An 18,758-nucleotide genomic window follows, 5' to 3' on the forward strand; every position below is an offset into this window, starting at 1 on the left:
ACTCCAGCAGTCCTCCATCCTACGACCTTAGACCTCACTTGACCTTGCTCTAAAGAAGCAGGTGCCCAAATCTAGGCACACATGTGCCACCTGCCCAATTCCTGCCACCTCCACACCTGTGTACCTGCCTACTATTTACTTCCTTCTCAGCTTAAGTCAACTCACATTCTTACTTAGATACATCCTGAAAGGAAATTGTCATCACAATTTAAACAGAAAACCAGCATCTCTTGCCAGAAAGATATGACCAATAAAGCCAGTAAACCAATGTCACTAAATTCTGGTGGATGCCATTTCCTGCCAAGCACTCCAGCCAGGCCTGCTTCCTCTTGTTTAGACAGAGAATCAGCCACAGAATTGGAGAATTAAGTCACTTCTCACCAAGAGATTCTTCAGAATTTTCTGCCCCTTATCCTGGCCACTGAAGTCACCTCTGGTCTCACCACGGGCAGCAACCCAAGCTTGAGGGACGTTGCCCTGAAAGATTCTAAGCTCCGCCTCATTTCTGAGGAGGAGGGGCCTTCTCCATCCTTCATTTCACACAAATCTCCTTGAGGTTTGTGGGTTTAAAATTTAACAGCTCTCCCTGTCATGGCCGGGACTAGGGCATGTGCATCTTATTAAAGGGGGACAGGACACCAAAACCATCTCTGAAATGGAGAGAAACCTGCTCCTGCCCAGAGCTTCCTCACCACGGCTGTGACCTGAGAGGGGCAAGCCCCCGGGTGCAGTGGAGGGGGTGGGCAGGCTGGGGTAGTGCTGGGGTGACACCTACTGCTTACGCACAACCCACACAGTGCCCCCCACTTACGCCTTTCTCTCCTGGTCCAGCCTGTTGATCTGGCCCCCCACGAACACGCGGGTCCTGCATTTATTCCATCTCTTCTTGCGGCCAAGGAGATAGGGGATGAGGAGGGTGAGGCCTGGCAAGGAGGGTCTCATGAGTCAAGAGGAAAATGCTCTCAGGATCCAGCCCTCTCTGAGTTCCCGCCCCGCTCTGCCACTAGCAAACCCCTTCCCCTCTCTGGACCTCAGTGTACCCACCTCTGTAATGAGTGTGCCAGACTAAACCAGGGGTGAAACACGGGGCTCTGTGGGCTGGGGTTTATTTGGCCTGCACGATGCTTTTAAATAAGTGAGCTGGCATTTAATAATTGGGATATTTCACATGTAAATCTAGATCGCTGTCACTTATCACTGTGTAATCCACAAATGACCTCACTACTCTGTGCCTCAGTTTCCTTATTTGTAAAGGGGGGTAATAATCGTTCCTACCTGGGGACTGCATTAGGTTAACCCATGCAAGCACTTAGTGTCAAGCATACAGTAAGTGCTCATTCAATACTATCTATCACATCCTATATATAATAGGATATATCTTACTGGAACAGAACATTTTCTCTGTATCTAGGACTCAATCAAGGGTGGGAACAATAAAGCTGAGAATGATATGCTTTAAGAAAAATGGGAGAGAGTGGTTTTCTTTGGGAAGTGAAGAATATCCCTACAGCTTTCCTGTGCACCAGGCCACCTCTCCCATTTATGTCATGTGTCTGTGACCCCAAGGGCCTGTCCAGTCTGAAGGTTCCACCTCATATTGACCTCAGCTGCTCCCCTAAGTCTCCCATTTTATAGTTGAAAAGCATGGGGCCAAGAGAGGGGCCCAGCCAGGCTCCTGTGAGCCCAGTGGTGGGCCCAGGGGTCCCTATTTCCCTTTGCTAGGCTCCAAGGTCCCACCAGAAGCCTTGTCAAGAGTGACCAGGAAGGGCATGCCGAGAGAGTAAGTCATAGAGGGGAGACGGCCGGGGGGGGATCCGGCGTCCTGGGGGCGCTGACCTCCATCGTCAAATAGCCAGTAGATGTCGATGGTCTTCTTTCCCTGCTCCGACTGGAAGATGGTGCTGGCCTGCTCCTCCTGCACCAGGGCCTCGGGGTCCACTGCAGGAGCAGAGGGGCAGGTCACGTGGGAGCAGAGCCCGTCCAAATACCCGAGTGTGTCTGAAACAGAGCGAGCTGCCCCGGGAGGTGGGCTTGCCGTCACCAGGGCTGTGCATGTGGTGGCCGGAAGCCCCTGCTGCAGGCATGCACTGGGGGACTGGCCCGGAGCACCGCCAATGGGCCCTCCTGATGCCGAGATGCCAGGAGCAGGGACCCAGGATGGGCAGGGCTGGGATGCGCCCCTCCCCTGCTCTCAGCTTCTGTCTCCTGGGATTCTGGTTGGCACTGGGGGGTTGGGGTCATTCTCTTAACAACTCCACTGTGCCCCTCACAGATGTGCACAGGATGCCCCCAGCTCCTGCACTGCAGGTTCCCCTGCCTGCCAGAGAATCGCTGACCCTCCCGGTTGGAGCCTGGCCAGGGGGGCCTCGGAGGGGTTGGGGCTTGGGCCCCAGAGCCCACTGGGTGGGGGTCCCACGATGCCTGGACACTGAATTCTCCAGCAGGGCTGGCAGTCTTTATCCTGCTCCCTCCCCCACCCCCCGACTCCCTGTTGCTTAATCTCAGGGGTCTCAGGCACCACTGTCACAAGCAAAAACCTCCTGCCCTTGCCCAAGTTTCCCGGTGGCCCGTCACTAGCTGCTCCCAGGGTGAGAGCGCCCTGAGCCTCTGAGTGGGTGGGACTGACCCGTGCCGGAGACAGATGGTCTGGCTCCACTGGCTCTGGCTTCCTTGCCATCCTCCACTGGGTCAAACACGGGGTTAACTGCAAAAAAGCGGGAGCTCTGTTCCCAGGCTCTCCTGCCTGGGGCTCTTCCGGGCTCCCCCTTACCCTGGGAAGAAGGTCCTGACCTCAGCTTCCACAGATCTGGCCTCTGCCTCCTTTCATGCTTCGGCCCCACCCGGCTTCCTTCTGCTGCTCAGACAGGCTACGCTCCTTCCCACCAGGCCTCAGTGGTGGGTGGCGTGGTGAGTGGTCCCTGGGCCAGGAGCCCTCTTTCCCCAGCCCTCCCCTTCTAGCCACAAGCCCCCTCCTCAGAGAGGCCCTCCTGCCCGCATGCCCTGTGTTGGCCTCCTCAGGACACCTCAGGACGCTGTCACTGCCTGAAGTGAGTCCTGGGTCCGTGCGTTTCCCGCCTGAATGTCAGCTCCTCAAGGGCAGACTTTGTTTTGCTCCCTGCTGCACGCCCAGCGCCTAGAGCAGCCTCAGTCAGGAGTGTGGCCACTGTTCTGTAAATTCTGGTTGCATAAATATTCAGTGAACTACTGCTGGGTGCCAGGCATGCCCTCGGTGACCCAGATGAACAAGACTCAGGCCAGCCTGCGGCGTTCACACCTCTCGGTTCCCTCAGCACTGCCTCCCCGTTTGTCTTCATATGCATTCTTTCTTTCACACCTCTAAAATTTACTCATTCAGATCTGCCTCTTTACATGTGACTTTACATGTAACACACATCCCTACTCAGTGCCCCAATCCTGGTTCTGGAGACAAAAATACCCAGTTTTCATGGCCTTTCTGGGTGTGTTCTCATACTCTGTTGTCTTTACGTGACCCTCTCTCACCCCTCTTTTCCTTTTTCCTGGCTATTAGATCCTCTTTATCCCACTGGTTACAAAAGTTCTTATCGTGATTCGGGGGCCTCTGAGGTCCAGTTCTGGTTCTGGCCGCAGCTGGAAGCAAGACCTTGAGCTCGTCACATCCCCTTTCTGGACCTCGGTTTCTCCATTTAGAAACCTGATGATCTCCATCAAAAGCTGACTTTCTAGGAGTCTGTGACCTTTTATTTACTAATTTCCCCCTGTCTTCCCTGTACCACTTTAAAAAAATGGGTTCTAGAACTTCCTGATATCCTGCTCTGATTTTGATGGGGTGTCAAGAAGGTGGGGTGTGTACTCACTGTGCGCCTGCATCACCTTCGAGATGTTGAGCCCCTCACGCATCCTCATGACACACACACTGTAGTTGAAATCAAAAGCGTCGCTGGAAAGAGAGGAGGTGGGGTCAGCCTCCCCTTGGCCCCAGTCCCCAGCAGGCCAGGTGTCTACAGCTGACCCTGCCTCTCCCCATACCTTTCCTCCTCTCTGGGCCTCAGTCTCCCCATCTGTATAATGTGCAGGCAGGACTGGAAAGGCCCCCAGGACCTCTCTAGCTCTACCGTCTGCGGCACTATGGATCCTACAGACCCTGTACTTGGGGAAAACTGAGTCAGGCCAGTCTTAGGGCCAGGCCCTGTCCTCCTGATACATGCAGCTACTCCTCACAACTCTGCCAGCAGAGGTGGGGATGGGAATTACCCTCTCCATTTGACAGATGCAAAACCCGAGTTTTAGGGAGTAACTTGCCCATGACACACACTAAGGAAGTGGCCAACTGGGATTAGAATTAAATAGCTGAGGCTGGAAACCCTGAGGACAGGTATGCACATAAGAATGGCCTCGCTCATGAAGACATCAATAGGTTGTCTATATAAATGTCTACAAGGCTCCTACCCCACAAGTATATTTACTGCCTGGTTGACACAGTGTCCAAGAGCCCACCATTAGGGCTAATCTAATAGGATAAGCACTGCCCTCTCTGGACTCCTTTAATTACACATCACTGGGACAGGGGCCTTTCAGGCCCCAGCAATTTGGAGTTTCGGCATGCTGAAGCTGGGGGTTCCTGAAAAGCAAGTATACACCGCCTCCTGTTGTAATTTTGTTAGAGGCAGTGAGATGCACTGCTCAGAGTCATACAGCTGGTTCACAGCAGACCTGGAAGCAGGGCCCAGGTCCCCAACACTCAGCCTCATGTTCTTTAAATGCTCCTGCACACTGCCTCTCTGTACCACGTCAGTGCAGAAAACAACTCAGGTAGGCATTTTCTGGACCTTGCACAGCAAGAGCTGAAGGAGAAAGAGTTTGGAGTTAACCCTAAAATCCCTAGGGAGTTTATCCCCCTGGTCCCATCTCCCAAGCTTGTCGCCTCCTTGGAGGCCTGGTTTCAGATGTACCACCTCACAGCTTGAGAGCTGGCCATCTGCAGGTCTTCTGCAGCCTCCAGGTGGACACAAGATTTTCACCTAAAAACCCACATTTTCATCTTCTCTGAAAAACTAGATCTAGCAACACCGGGCCCACATTTCTGCTTGGGCACGATTAGCTGGAGCCAAATAGCAGCTGTTCTCTCCAGTTTGCCACAATCCCCACTGCTCCCTAATGCCCACCCTGAGCCCACTTCACTGTGTTACCTGCCTGTTTCTGCTGATCTTGGTGTCTATGACTCACAGGTCAGAGTGGGGAACCCTCAGACTGTCTTTTTCTTCCTCAGCTTCGAACCAGTGGACTCAGCTTCTTACAGCACCCACTGCTTCCCCCTCTACTTCCCAAGGCCCAGGAAACTCCAAAGGCCCAAATTGAGAGACCACAGGCTCTGCCTCCCTCATGCCCTCACTCACTGCAGGATGCCAATGTAGTCTTCCACTGTGGCCGGGTGAGCCGACTGCCAGTTCTTCTTGAACCCGACCACCAGAATGTTGGGCTTCATCCTCCCGAGACCTGCAGCCTGCCGGGGGTGGGGGGGAGCGGGGAGGGGATGAGGTGAGGAACCAGGCCGCAGGCCCCACAGGGCTCTGTTCTGTGACTAGGGTGGGGCTCCGTCTCAGCCCCAGCTGTCCTCTCTGCCATGTCATGGGGGCTTAGGAAACACATCTGCCAGTTCAGGGTCCTGTTTGCCTGGACACACCCACGAGACAGGTGAAGCTACAGCCAGAGTTATTCCCCTGCGGCCTCTCCAAGCCGGTGCCAGCGGCTGGACTGTCACATAAGTTCTTGATTATCCCAGCTCCAGCTTCTCTAGTAAATTATTTCTTATAAAAAGGGACTTGAATTTGGATGTCAATCTTGGAGTATCCCTGGGTCATCTAATCCTTACATCTCTTATATTTCTCTTTTTTTTCATGTTAAAATTTTTTTTTACTTTTTGAGGTGAAACTTATATAACAGAAAATCAACCATTTAAAAGTGTATAATTCAGTGGCGCTTAGTATACTTAAAATATTGTGCAATCATAACTTCTACCTACTCTCCAAATATTTTTATAATCCCAAAAGGAGACCTCGTATGCTCTTTTTTTTAATTTTGAGAAATATTGAAAAGGATTCCCCTATGTTGACTCAGAATTAACAACTGTTATTTTATTCATGCATCCCATTACAAATGAGAAAATTGAACAGTAAAATGAATTGCCCAGTGGAATGTTCTAGAACTTGATCTGACTGGTGGTTTCACAGCACTGAGCAGTGTCTGCATATGTAAACATTTATCAAACTATACACTTTTTCAGTTTGCTGAAAATTATATATGTAAATTATATCTCAAAAAAACCAAAATCACAAAATGTGTCATCAGCTCCCACAGGCCTCCAAAGCAGTTTCCCCAGGCCCTGGGCACTTTGAGAAAGTGCCCTGAATCAGCACATCTGGAAAGGCAAGAAAGGCGGGACTCCTGTTGCAGCAAAAGGGGCTTCAACTAGCCCCTCACGGCATCCCACCTTCCAGGTCGTCACACCAACTAATAAGTCCTGTGAGGAAGCCCCGGGCCCGCACACCTGCATGAGAATCTGGACACCACTGCGGAGGTCCTCAGCGATGACATCAGAGTAGAAGGCCTTGATCTTCCTCTTGTTCAGCCACTTGGTGTGCCCATTGGCGATGAGCCGGAGCTCAGGCATCCTCTGTTTGCGGGGTCCCTGGGGGGGACAGGGGCAGGTGACATCAGGGGTGGCCTTCATCCTCTGGCCTGAGACTCAGCCCCTCTCCTGCCCTGGAGGCTCTCCCCTGAGCTCATTGCTGGTTCTCCATTATGGAATTAGGGGAGGAAAAGCAGAGGAGGAGGGAGAGGGAGGGGTGGAAGGAAGATGGAGGGAGCAGGTGAGAGGCAGGACAGTGTGGGCAAGCCAGGGAGAGGGATGGGGGAGGGAGAGAACCTGCCCAGGGCACCACAGCCCCTCCTGCTGCCCCCAGGGGTGGACCTGGTGCCCAGGGGCTCCTCCAGGAGTACAGCCCCACCCCCCTGCAGGGGGCACTCACAATGAGCACGTGGCCGCAGATCATCAAGCTGAGATTCCGGGTGAAGGTGCCCACAAAGTCCACCAGGGCTGGGCGGAAGTTGGGGGGCCCCGTGAGTACCAGGCACTGGGGGCTGAGGAGGGGAAGGGAAAAGGGTGTGAGCTGTCAGGACAGAGCTGAGGGTCTGGATGCCAAATACAGGTGCCCCTGGAGTTCTACCACCTCCCAGGACTCCCTTCCTAGGACAGGTGAACCACCCTGTGGTCTTCCCGTCTCTGATTCCTTTCCAGCTCTCTTGGTGGCCACCACACTGGTTGCCCCTTTTCCTTCCTGCTCAGGCCACCAAATGCTGCATGTGGGCAAACCACCCTCTTGCTGCTCCATCTGGTGCTCCTGCCCTGCCCAGCCCAGCAGGGTGTGAAAAGAATAAAGACTGGGAGTGGGGAGGCCCATCGGTTATGAGATCACTGTGTCACTGGGTGGGTGAGTCAGCCTCTGGGTCAAGAGGCAGCCAAGGGTCATGGTCAAGGGCCACTACCAGACAGCTGGAGCCAGACAAAATTGGCCACTCACCAGCTGTGTGACCTGGCACTAGTTATTTAACCTCTCTGGGCCTCAGTGTTCTCATCTGTGAAAGTGGTTAGTAACTTCATATACCTCAGAGAGTTGTGGTGAGGCTATGTAAGGCACTTTGAGCAGTAATGCAACATAGATACATCCGATTATTAATTAACATGGTGATCTGATGGGAAGGGGTTCCTGAGTGCACACTTTTCCTCACTAAAGAGGGGAATCAGCTTCGAAGGATACTTGGGAGAGGCTCATCACAGTCAGTCCCATGATCACAACACCAGAGCACCCCTACAAACACAGGTGGCCCTGTGTATCCGCATCCACAGATTCAACCAAGGGTGGTGATTGAATCTGTGGATGTGGGACCACGGATAATGAGGGCCAACTATGCTAGGCTTTTTATATAAGGGACTTTAGCATCTGAGGATATTGGTATCTGGGGGGTGGGGGTGGGGAGGTGGGGCTGGAACCAATTCCCCGCAGATACGGAGGGACGACTGTATCGCCCTTTGCATTTGTATTGCCCAGAGCATATTCCGTTGTGGAAACTTAGGTACACAGAAGTCACTAGACTTGCTTGGTCCCCACTGGGCAGTGTCAGCCCCAGTCTCCTGACTGCTGGGCAGTGCTCCTCCACCCTGTTTCCTCTCTGCAAGGGGACCGTGCCCATCATGAGTCTGCTGGTCAGGTGACAGGCCTTGGCCTGGAGCCTCCCGGAGCAGGGTCACAGCCAGCCCTGCATCCCAGGCATCCCCAAGGCTGCACTCACCGATAGTTCTTGATGTGGTCCTCCACCTCGTTGAGACCCACCGAGTAGCTCAGGGCCAGGTTGTAGGTGCCAGCCTGTACCGAGGAGCCCCAGTTCACCTCTGAGGGGTGTGTGCAAGGTTAGAAGTCATGGGAGAAACCAGACATACATATGTTGACCTTCTTCAGGAACCGAGCACCGTGGGAGCAGGTAGACAGCCTGTAGATCTGTTCCTAATGTTTGCACATGCAATATGGCTACGCATTTAAAAGTTATGCATCAAGCTATTGACTCTACAAAATATTCTCCTCCCTTGACGAAAAGATCTTCACAATGACCTGGAAGGCCGGGTTCTACTTTAGAGTGCTAGGCTTTCCTGGCATTCTGCATCCCACCCCCAGATTGCTGTCACCCTGGGAGCCTTGCCTGCATGCGTGCAGACATCCCTGCCCACACGTCCCGGCTTTGACTGGCTGCCCCTCAGTCAGTCAGCCCTCGGTCTGGTGTGCACACCAGTGGGCCGGCCACTCTCAGGAGGATGGACCTGGGCAGGCAATGTCAGGTCCTGCGTGTCCGGGGGGTGGTCTAGTAGTAGAGGTGTGGGCTCTGAGTGGGCACACTCCCGGGGGCTCCTCAACCCGTGGGAAGGGATGAGGCTGGAGCACCAGAGGGGGCCCTTGAGAGCACAGTGCCTGAGGCAGGCCCTCCGGCTGAGCTGACAGGCAGGATGGCTTGGCAACCTCAGGGCGAGAAGGGACGCGTGACCCCCTGGACAGCCTGCGACCGCACACCTGGCTTCTTGTAGATCACATAGAGCAGGAGGAAGAGGACCACACCGATGGAGATGAGGGCCGCCCACCAGGTGAGAAGGAACATGATGACCACAGAGATGATCGCCCCAAACAGCGCCGCCCACTTGCTGTAGTATCGGAATGAGGGTCTCCACCCTGGGCGGGGGGCACAGGGCAGGACGTATGCTCAGTACTCCGGAGCCTCCTCCTGGGCCAGCATAGCTGGGCAGGGCCTGGGTGGCAATGCCCGCAGTGCCCAGGGCTGGGGTCCCAGTCTGTGCCCGCCCACCCACCCTGCTTCCTGGAGCTGGGCTTGGAGCCTCTGGTAGGGCCACACACCTGCCTTGGCTGGCATCCTGCCGTGTGAACATGCTACACCAAGGGGGAGGTGTCCAGCTCTGGCCAAATATGGCCACAGGACATCCAATGTCACAGCAGTGCTGGTTTCCGGGTCTCGCACAGAGCCGAGGGGGTGAGATGGAGGGGAAGGACGTGATTCTGCCTAGCCCCACACTTGCAGGCCATGCCAGGGCCTCCACTAGTGACAGCCGCTCCACGGCACCGTGGTCCATGGTCTAGGGAAAAGGTGGCCCCAGGACCAGCCCATCGGCGATTTGGGGCTAACTAGAAAAAGTCTTCCTTGAGACTCTTTACTGCCATCTGCCAGAAAATTGTTGTAATAAACATACAAATCTATAACATCTATGAGTGGCACCCCCTGGAGTTGGGCAACGTGCAACCTGCAGCCACCCCATCTGCGACTGACGATTCTGTTCCCTCTCTGGGGAGTCAGACTCCTGACTCCCTTAAAACTGGTGTAGGAATGCCCTAGAAAAGTCCCTGCATACTGTAAACAGTACATGAATCCATGTATAATGTACATTGTAAGTGCTTGATAAAGGATAGCTGTTATTATTGTTATTATATGAATGGTCCCTTTAATTGATTTCAATTTGAGAGGTGACCTTGGTCTGCCCACCTGCATCCATGCCTTCCACTCTCTGCTCCATACCCCAGCCCCAGGTGCCTCCTCTCATGAGGGGGGAGGGTCTTGCTTACCAGGTGAGTTGGTGATGGAGGCGTGGAAGCAGCTGAAGTTGATGAGGGCGTAGGAGCACAGGAAGAAGTTGGAGATGATGGGGGCGATGGTGTTGAGCTCAGCTTCAGGGACCCAAGGGAGAGAGGAATCAGTCTACTGGGCAACTCCACCAAGGAGTCATTGGTACCCTCCCTCTCAGGATAAGGGGACCCCAGATGGGCCACCGAGGCTCAGTGAGTCTCAACTTTCTCATCTGTGAAATGGGTCCATCATTTTGTGAATCTCAAAGTCCAGTGTTTTGTAAACTGTAAACTGCCGGCTCTAAAGAGGATGGAGAGCAGTGTGAGGGTAGATCCCATCAGGCTACGGGATGGCCAAGAACAGTGGCTATCACACTTCTTTGTGTGACCACAAATTACAGTAAGAAATACGTTTTACAGTGTGACCCAAGACACATGTTCTCTATTTTATGAAACCTTGAGACTGTATTGCAGTTCCACCCACAGTGGAAACCCATTCAAGAACCAGCTCCTTCCCTTCCCTGTCTCACGAGCCCCTGCTCTGCTGCAACCCCTGGCATCCCTAGACACACTTTTGCATGTGAATCCTTGTCTCAGGGCCTGCTTCTGTGGATTCCAAAATAAGACAAACAACTCGTATGTGCCAGGCCTTCTGTACATGAGTCCATTGAATTAGCACAAGAGCCTTTCCCCAGAGCATTTGAGATCATGATCCTCCATCTGAGGTACAGTCAGAACCACCCAGATAAAACGACATCAAACCCAAGGCAGGGGTGGATGGCAGGGTGAGCAGAAAACATCCAGGAACATCTGGGAATGCCAGGCCTGACTAGGTGTTTCCATTCCCTGCTTGTGGCCCCGCTGCCTCTTCATCTGTTGCAGGATCCAGGAGTATCTAGTGTCCAGAAAGTTTCCCTTGAGTGGAAGTGGCTAGACCATTGGGTTATGTCTCATGGCTTGGTGATGCCAGCCTAAGTATTAGAGCAGGGATTCAGCTGTGGCAGGAAGGTGCCCCCCAGCCTGGGGAGGTTCACCAACAGTTGATCCTGACCCCATTCCTGCATAGGGAGCAGGGACCAGGGGTCATCATGCCAAGGCATGGTGATTGCCCTTGCTTGGTAGGGCCACCTCTCTCCTAGCAAGTTCTGCCTCGTTGGCTAAGTAAATCAGGAAGTACTGGGGAGTGTGCACACATGAGTGTGTGCGTATATGAATGCACGTGTGTGTGTGTGTGTGTGTGTGTGTGATATACACACATGGTCTCTTCCTGCCCATCTGTGACACACCCTCTATGCATTATTACTCCCATTTTTCAGATGAGGAAACCGAGGCTCTAGGAGGTGAAGTGATTTTTTCCAAGGTCACACAATTGGCATATGGCAAAGCCAGGATAGAAAGTCAATCTAATTAACTGATTAACTGGAATCTTTCTCCTAAGGCATCCCCTACCTTGGAGCCCAAGGGATCCAGCAGCTCAAGATCTGAGAAATGAGGTTGGTCTAGGTTCTACACCTACAGAGATAGTGATCCAGCTGTTTGTACCAGCTCCTGAGGAGGAATCAGTCAGCTTGTCCTGTGCTCCCAATGTGCTCCTGGGGGCTAGTTCAGACCTGGGGAGGGAGGTCCCAGCTGCCAGGACACAGGAATGCAGAGCCAGGGAAAGCACGTCGGGCCCTGTCCCCATGGCCCTCACGGCTGGCCGGGAGAGGTAGCAGCCCCGTACCCTCTCCAAGGACTCACCGATGACGATGAAGGCCACAGCAATGGCATAGGCCAGCAGGTAGCCGCGCACTGGCTCATTGTTCTTGCCATAGCCTTTGCCGAAGAAGCCGATCAGCGGGTACAGCTGGTCTATGCACAGGCACTGTGGGCACAGGACGACGGGCTCACCCCCTGGCCGGGACCTGCCCCATCCCCTCCCCTGTGGCCACCTGGACCCCAGGCCCTGCTTGCTCTCTCCGTGACCTCAGCAGGGCACTTCCTGAACTGGGTCCCGGCTTCTGTCTCTTGAAAGTGGACTGATCTCCTGCCCTCCCCACCTCACCATGAAGACTGAAAGGGCAAAGGGGGCTGATCACATCAGAGGGAAACTGGGAGGGGGGTTGCAAACGGGGTGCCAGGCTGCACAGAGGGAGTGAGGGGTGGGAAAGGCAGCTGCTCTTCAAAGCTTGGCACAGGAAGGGGCTGCTTCCTGCAAGCGTTTGCTTTACTAGCTCCTTTTCCTTCAGTCTAGACATCGGGTCATATGACTCCTCCAGGCCTTTGTGGCAGTCACCTGGGGCCCCCTGCACCTGGCCTCCTAGACACTCCCGCCCCCTTCCACAGCCTCACCTGGAAAACTTTGGCGGCAGAGACGAGACAGGCCAAGGCTGAGGAGAGGGTGGCCCCAAAGATGCCGGCCGTGATCAGGGGTGCGAAGCCTGACACCATGCTCATGGTCTGCAGGGACATGGGGTTCGGGCCCCCATGGTGAGGGGTGGGGCCCAGAGCCCCCACCCAGGGCACCCCAGTCCCCGCTGCAGGCAGGGGCTGAGTCTGGGAGCTGCCATCTGAGTCTGCAACCCGCACTGGGGACCCAGTGCCCACCAGGGCAGGAACTGGGCCCAGGCCCCTACCTGAAACTCTTTCCCCAAGCCTGGGGCCAGCCCCCCAAACCTTGTCTAACCCAGCCCAGTCCAGCCTCCACCCGGCCCTCCCTGCATCTGGCAGGGCTGCGCATACTTGGTAGTGGTTGATGAGGCCGTAGCGGCAGCTGTGCTGCTGGGAGCACTCGGTAAAGTTCCAGCCGTAACCACAGGCCAGCCCCTCGCAGGCGCCTGAGCCGGGGATCACCGTGTCATTCAGGATTCCGGAGGCATCTCGAACCACACAGGACCCTGAGGAGGAAGGAGGGTGTGGGGAGGCCTCCTTTCCCTCCTCTCCCCTCCCCTCCCACCCTGAAAACACCAGACACTTCTGTAGAGGGCGACATGCTGCTGATGGGCCAGCTCTTCCTTTACTTTATGATAATAATAATAATGATGATGATGATGATGATGACAACAATGATTTTAGCTACCATGCAGAAGCGCCTCCAATGTGCCAGGCCCTGTGTTAAGGACTTTAAACACTCTGGGGAAACAGGTATTACTACTACTTTTATTGTCATTGCCATTCTACAGAGGCACAGGGAGCTTAAGTGACCTAAGGTCACAGTGTCCTCCTTAAAGTGGAGAACAGATCGCAGGCCCTAAGTGGCTATGACCTGGGCCATGTCCCTTGGCCACCTGCGAGCAGCTCACCTCACGATGTGGCTATTGGGAGCAAGAGCCTGTGTGAGGATCTCAGTGAGAGGCGAGTGTCAGCAGCCCAGGCCTGGTCCGAAGCCCACCTCTACCGCTCAGGCTCTGTGACCTTGGGCAGGTCGCTTAACCTCGCTAAGCCCTTGTTTTCTCCTCCATCAAGTGGCAGAAATGATAGTGACCAGATTAAATGCAATAAGGCATGTAAAGGGCTGGGCACATGGTGATAAGTCAGTTGCTAGAGTCATCTTCCTCCTCCTCGTCATCATTGTTTTGATCATTATTCCTGGAGTTGGAACATGACTTTTCCTATAGGATTTTCATACCATGGAATCTGTAACCTGAGGTTTGAAGGGACCAGAGGAGCCTGGGGTGATCCCCCATCTCCACCACAAACTACCCGCCAAGGTGCCCCCCAAAATAAAGTTCGAGGCTCCACTTCCTGGGGTTGCCATGTCCTCCCGGCCCAGCCATCCTTGTTAGAGAGCCAGACGGCACCCTGTGACCCCTCCAGGGTTGGCAGCTTACCAATGGTGGCCGAGATGGCGAGGTAGGAAATGGTGGTCCAGAAAATGGCCATGAGCGTTCCCTTGGGGATGGCTACAGCAGGGTCCTGGAGGAGGGAGGGAGAGAGGGCATCAGGCAGCCCCTGGGCCTCCTCCCAGGCCCTGTCCTTGTCAGGCTGAGGGTGGGGCAGCAAACACTGACCTTGATCCCCCAGAACCCCCTTCCCTGGGGCATTGAGAGGAAGGCACCTTGAGACTGAGGACCCACAGAGGGGGACAGGACAGAACCAAGGGGACGGCTGAGACCATATTCAGGGCCCTGGGAGCCCAAGGCAGAGAGAGGAACTCCAAGCAGCCCCAGGCCTGGTCCCCGAGGACACCTGGCTGACGCTTGCTCTGGGGGCTGTGAAGGGTGGGGTGAGGTGGAGGGCTCCCGAGTCAGCCTGCCTGGGGTCAAATCCAGGTGATCGCTGGGCAGCGTGCATGTCCTCCCATGCTTCAGCCCCTCCAGCCTCACAGGGATGCTGGTGAAACCAATTAATCCTTGTCAAGCTCCTAGACCAGGGCCCAGCTCACCAGCTGGGCGCACTGCGTGCAGTCACTATTATGCACCAGTTGATTTGTCTGGTTCCACAGCAATCAATATATAGACAAGCCCCAAACTCTCTCCTTCCTCTTCGAGAAAGAACTCTGCTGGTGCTTTCCTGGCAGTAGTAGCAGACCTTCACAGCCACGTCATGTGTTTCATTCTTCCAGGCACTTTCTCAAACATAGCTTCCTGAGAAGTGGCTGGTGGCGAAACTGAGGCCAGGGAGCTGTGAGCAAGGCCCAGCTCACTGAGCCCCAGCGGCTCGGTCCTGACCACGCCAAGGTCCACAGCCTCAGGCCCCCCGGGGGTGCTGATCCTGGGTGGAGTAACGCAGGCTGGGATTTTTATGGCAAGTTTCCCATCCAGGCACAGACTAGCTTGGAGGGGAAGGTCACGTCAGCCATAGGAAGTAAATTCGTAAACCTGCCAGCCTTTTCTGGGCCATTCTGCTCACCGCTCAGCTGGCAGGAAGAATCACAGGTGACAGAGCTTGGAGGGACCATGACACTGTTCAAATTCATTGGCAAGTCGAAGCAAAGCTGGTCATGGTCCAGCTCTCTGCCTCAGACACTCGGAGGCCTGTGCTGGAACCCATGGTCAATCTGTAATGACCAGGCCGTGAACCTGCCCTTAAGGAGCCCTGGCCCAAGTGGAGGAGGACAGGTGGGATCCTGCCAACACAGGGCAGATGGTGCCCGCCGCAGAGAGGATCACAGTGCACTGGGGAACCAGGTTGGGGAGACACTGCCAGGAACGCCGGAAGGCCTCAGGGTGGAGGGGACGATTTATGTGGCTCTGAAGGCACCGGGGTGGGAGGAAGGGCGCGGCGGGTCAGAGAGAAGTGGGAGCAGAGCTGGAGGGAGGCTGGAGGCTCTGGAGCACCCAGGGCTGCTGAGGTCTCTGCTCTGGGGGCCCTGCAACCATGGGCCAGCCAGCCCTGCCCTGAGTCCCTGGTCCCAAGGCCGACAGACCAGGTCAACCTCCCAGCTCACCTATGGTGGGTGGAATAATGTCTCCCCAAATTCACATTTATCCAGAACCTCAGAGTATGACCTTATTTGGGAATAGCATCTTTGCAAATGTAATTAGTTAAGATGAGGTCATACTGGATTAGGTGGGCCCTAAATCCAATGACTGGTGTCCTTGGAGAGGAGAGGACACACAGAGGAAAGAAGGCCACATGAAGACAGAGGTAGAGATTGGAGGGATGAAGCTACAAGCCAAGGAATGCTCAGGATTGTTGGAAGCTACCAGAAGTTGGAAGAGGCAAGGAAGTATTCTTCCCTAGAGCCTTCAGAGGGAGCATGGCTCTACTGGCACCTTTTTTTGGACTTCTGGATTCTAGAACTGTGTGAGAATAAATTTCCGTTGTCTTCAGCCACCAAGTTTGTGGTAATGTGTTATAGCAGCCACAGGAAATGAATACACCGGGCTTCCATCCTACCCTCACGTCTTGGCGTGAAATCTCAGAGCCCAACTCACAAATCAGGCATATCTGGGTCCACATCTTGCTTATCTCTTCCTGGCTGTGTGCCTTGGAACAAACCCTTTAACCTCTCTGAGCCTCAGTGTCTCTCCCCTGCTGTCTGTGAAATAAGAAAGTAGCCTGGCATGTAGCAAGCGCCTGTAAATGTGAGCGGTTAGGGGTGGGGACTGTATTGTGACACAACCTGGGACAACACCAGCCTGGCACAGATCCCACGGCAGTCACTAGGAAGTCCCTTGACTCTGAGCACCCATCCCCCCATCAGCAAATTGAGTTAATAATGCTTTTCTTGGCCTTAGCACAGGGTGGTTGTGAAGATTAAACCAACATGAGATCATGGTCACGAGACTGCTCTGTAAGCACTAAAGGGTTGGGGGACGTAAAGGATTAACAGTAACCATGACAACTTTGTCATCACCCCTTTAGGTCTCGGCTCACCTGTCACCTTCTCAGGAGTCTCTGGTCACCTTGTGTAAATTCACACCGTGCTTCTGCACCCCTGACCCAGGGATTGCCTCCCCACCACTTCCCTGCTTGATTTTTCTCCCCATCGCTCAACCACCGTCAGGCAAACTACAGATTTTACTTATTTATTTGTTGATTGTCTCTCTCACTAGCATGTCAGCTCCATGAGGGCAGGAATTTGTGTCTCTTTTGTTTACTGCTGCATCCACAAGACACTGGCCTCAAAGCTCAAAGCAAGTGCTCAAAAAATATTGGTTGAATGATGGAGTTGCTGTGATAAAGTTGAGGTCTCTTGGTTTTAGAAACTTGCATTCCAGGTCCTCTGACACCTGTGTGTGGGACCCTGGGCAAGCCCCTGACCCTCTCTGAGCTTGGTTTGCTCCTCTGTAACATGGGGGTGATGATGGTAGAAGCTTACAGCTGTCCCACAGATATTATTTTTAAAGAAGGAGGCACCGAGCCGGCCACATGGTAAAAATGACATTGACCTTGACAACCAGCCTTTAGCACTTCCTCTGGGCTGGGCACTGTTGTAAGCACTTTATGTAAATTAGTGCGTTGAATCCTTGCTCCCTGCCCTGGGAAGCCAGGGCTGCATGAGTCCCAGTTTACAACTGGGGAAGCTGAGTTCCAGAGAGGTTTTAAGGGACTTGCATAAAGTCCCCATGAACGGGAGCTGCTCTTTGCTGAGGACTTACTGTCCCACCAGATGGGCAAGGGGCCAGATCTAGGAGAAAAGTGTCCCTTTAGGGCTTGAGGGCATTTAAGACAGAAGAAGATGCCTGCCCCTGCCCCCAGCTCTGAGACAGCTGCCTGGCCCTGATGCCTGCACACTGGGCCGGTTGGTAACCTAAGAAGCTTGATAAAGCATCTAGATAAATCCCCAGGCTATGATGATCTATAACGGGGCTGGGAGGGGAACCAGGCCACCTGAGCACAAGCCCAAGCTCTGAAGAGAACTCGGGGCAGGCAGACCAGGCCCCTGCTGGCCGCTCCCCAGAGAAGGGAGAGGAGCCAGGCAAACACGGCCTCCCTCCGATTTCCAGGTCCTGCTAGAGCCACGCTGCAATTCGAGATTGCCTCCAATGCACAATTCTTAATTCATTTAAGAAAATGCATCAAGGAGCACCTTTCGAGCAGGACTGTAGATGGAGGGTGAAGGTCCCCAGCCCAGAGCCAGGCTTCTCACTGTTCATCCCCACTTGTGTACCAGCTCCTTTGATAACCCCCCTCTGGCAAAGATTCCACTGGGTTTCTCGTCTCTCAGAGCCCAGCTTCAGCCCCACCTCCAGCCAGAAGTTTTGCTGGAGCCCCTGCCACCACAGTCTGCACTTCTCCCCCACTTGTGCGCACTGTGCTTCTGCTCTAACACTTCCCATTTTCCACATCCCACCACTGTTCACTCAACACACAGGCACCAAGCACCTAGGACGCATCAGACCCTGAGCCAGGAATAGGGACATAGAGGTAGGCCCCAGTTCTCCAGATGCGGTGGGGCAGAGACATAAGTGGCCTGACATCACTAAATTAGGGGAACCAAGACTCTGACAAAAGGGCTGGGAGAGGTATAAGGATGGAGGCTTTAATTTGCAGGAGGAACAGAACTTTGCAAGGTAAAGAAATGAGGATAGCGAGTCCCAGGTAGAGAGCACAGCAGAGGCAAAGGTGTGGAGGAGGGACAGGGCAACAGGGGCAAAGCAGTAGATCCTCAGGGCTGGGGCAAGGGTCATGGCAACAGCAACAGTTCCCGTGGGGCTGGGGCTTCACATGCCGAGCCAAGGAGCCTGCCCGCATCAAGACGACGGAGAGCCCTGGGAGGATGTGCCTGATCCCGTATGAGTTTTGGAAGGTCAAGCTGGGTCAGTCTTCCCCTTAGGCTGGGAGTCCCAGGATCGAGGGAGGAGACTAGCCCATTTGGGGGTGGCCCTCAGGCCTAGAGTGCAGTGGTGCCAATCAACAACCTCAGAATGGAGTGGGATGAATGGGATGGATTGGGGTTGGCTTGGATTGAGTCGCACAGAAGTTTAGAAGCTCTGGCCCTGGGGTCTCAGGGCTCTGCTCAGTGCCCAGTGGGACATCCTGGTAGGACAGGGCCAGGAAGCAGGAGGGCTGGGTGCCTTGCTCACCTTGAGGTCCCCGGAGATGTTGGCTCCTGCCAGGATGCCCGTGGCCGAGGGGAAGAAGATGGAAAACATCCCGAAGAAGCTGCCGTCCACACCCCGCCAGTCAGGCACCAAGTTCTGGGCAAAAATGTCCGCTGGAAAAACAAGGCCT

The 18,758-nt window shown here is 54.3% G+C and overlaps 1 protein-coding gene across 6 annotated transcripts in view; it reads right to left on the reverse strand.

The window, feature by feature from the left end:
* SLC12A3 (solute carrier family 12 member 3) overlaps positions 1–18,758 on the reverse strand; it is a gene marked incomplete at its 5' end in the record, with an annotated part of 37,949 nt that overhangs the window by 13,020 nt on the left and 6,171 nt on the right. For 2 of the 6 annotated variants that reach the window (XM_082605765.1, XM_082605764.1), the window contains 15 exons: positions 812–923; positions 1,837–1,938; positions 2,657–2,704; positions 3,837–3,919; positions 5,376–5,482; positions 6,527–6,667; positions 7,008–7,119; positions 8,329–8,428; positions 9,099–9,254; positions 10,158–10,259; positions 11,898–12,021; positions 12,489–12,596; positions 12,879–13,033; positions 13,967–14,051; positions 18,611–18,741. In XM_082605765.1, the coding sequence (XP_082461891.1) occupies positions 812–923; positions 1,837–1,938; positions 2,657–2,704; positions 3,837–3,919; positions 5,376–5,482; positions 6,527–6,667; positions 7,008–7,119; positions 8,329–8,428; positions 9,099–9,254; positions 10,158–10,259; positions 11,898–12,021; positions 12,489–12,596; positions 12,879–13,033; positions 13,967–14,051; positions 18,611–18,741 (1,666 nt within the window). Of the gene's footprint in view, positions 1–811; positions 924–1,836; positions 1,939–2,626; positions 2,705–3,836; positions 3,920–5,375; positions 5,483–6,526; positions 6,668–7,007; positions 7,120–8,328; positions 8,429–9,098; positions 9,255–10,157; positions 10,260–11,897; positions 12,022–12,488; positions 12,597–12,878; positions 13,034–13,966; positions 14,052–18,610; positions 18,742–18,758 lie in introns of all 6 variants that reach the window. The other 4 variants (XM_082605763.1, XM_082605762.1, XM_082605767.1 and 1 more) reach the window with 2 other exon arrangements.

Source organism: Mesoplodon mirus (assembly GCF_964341445.2).
Source record: "Mesoplodon mirus genome assembly, chromosome: 19".
In the NCBI taxonomy this organism is placed as follows: Eukaryota; Metazoa; Chordata; class Mammalia; order Artiodactyla; family Ziphiidae; genus Mesoplodon; species Mesoplodon mirus.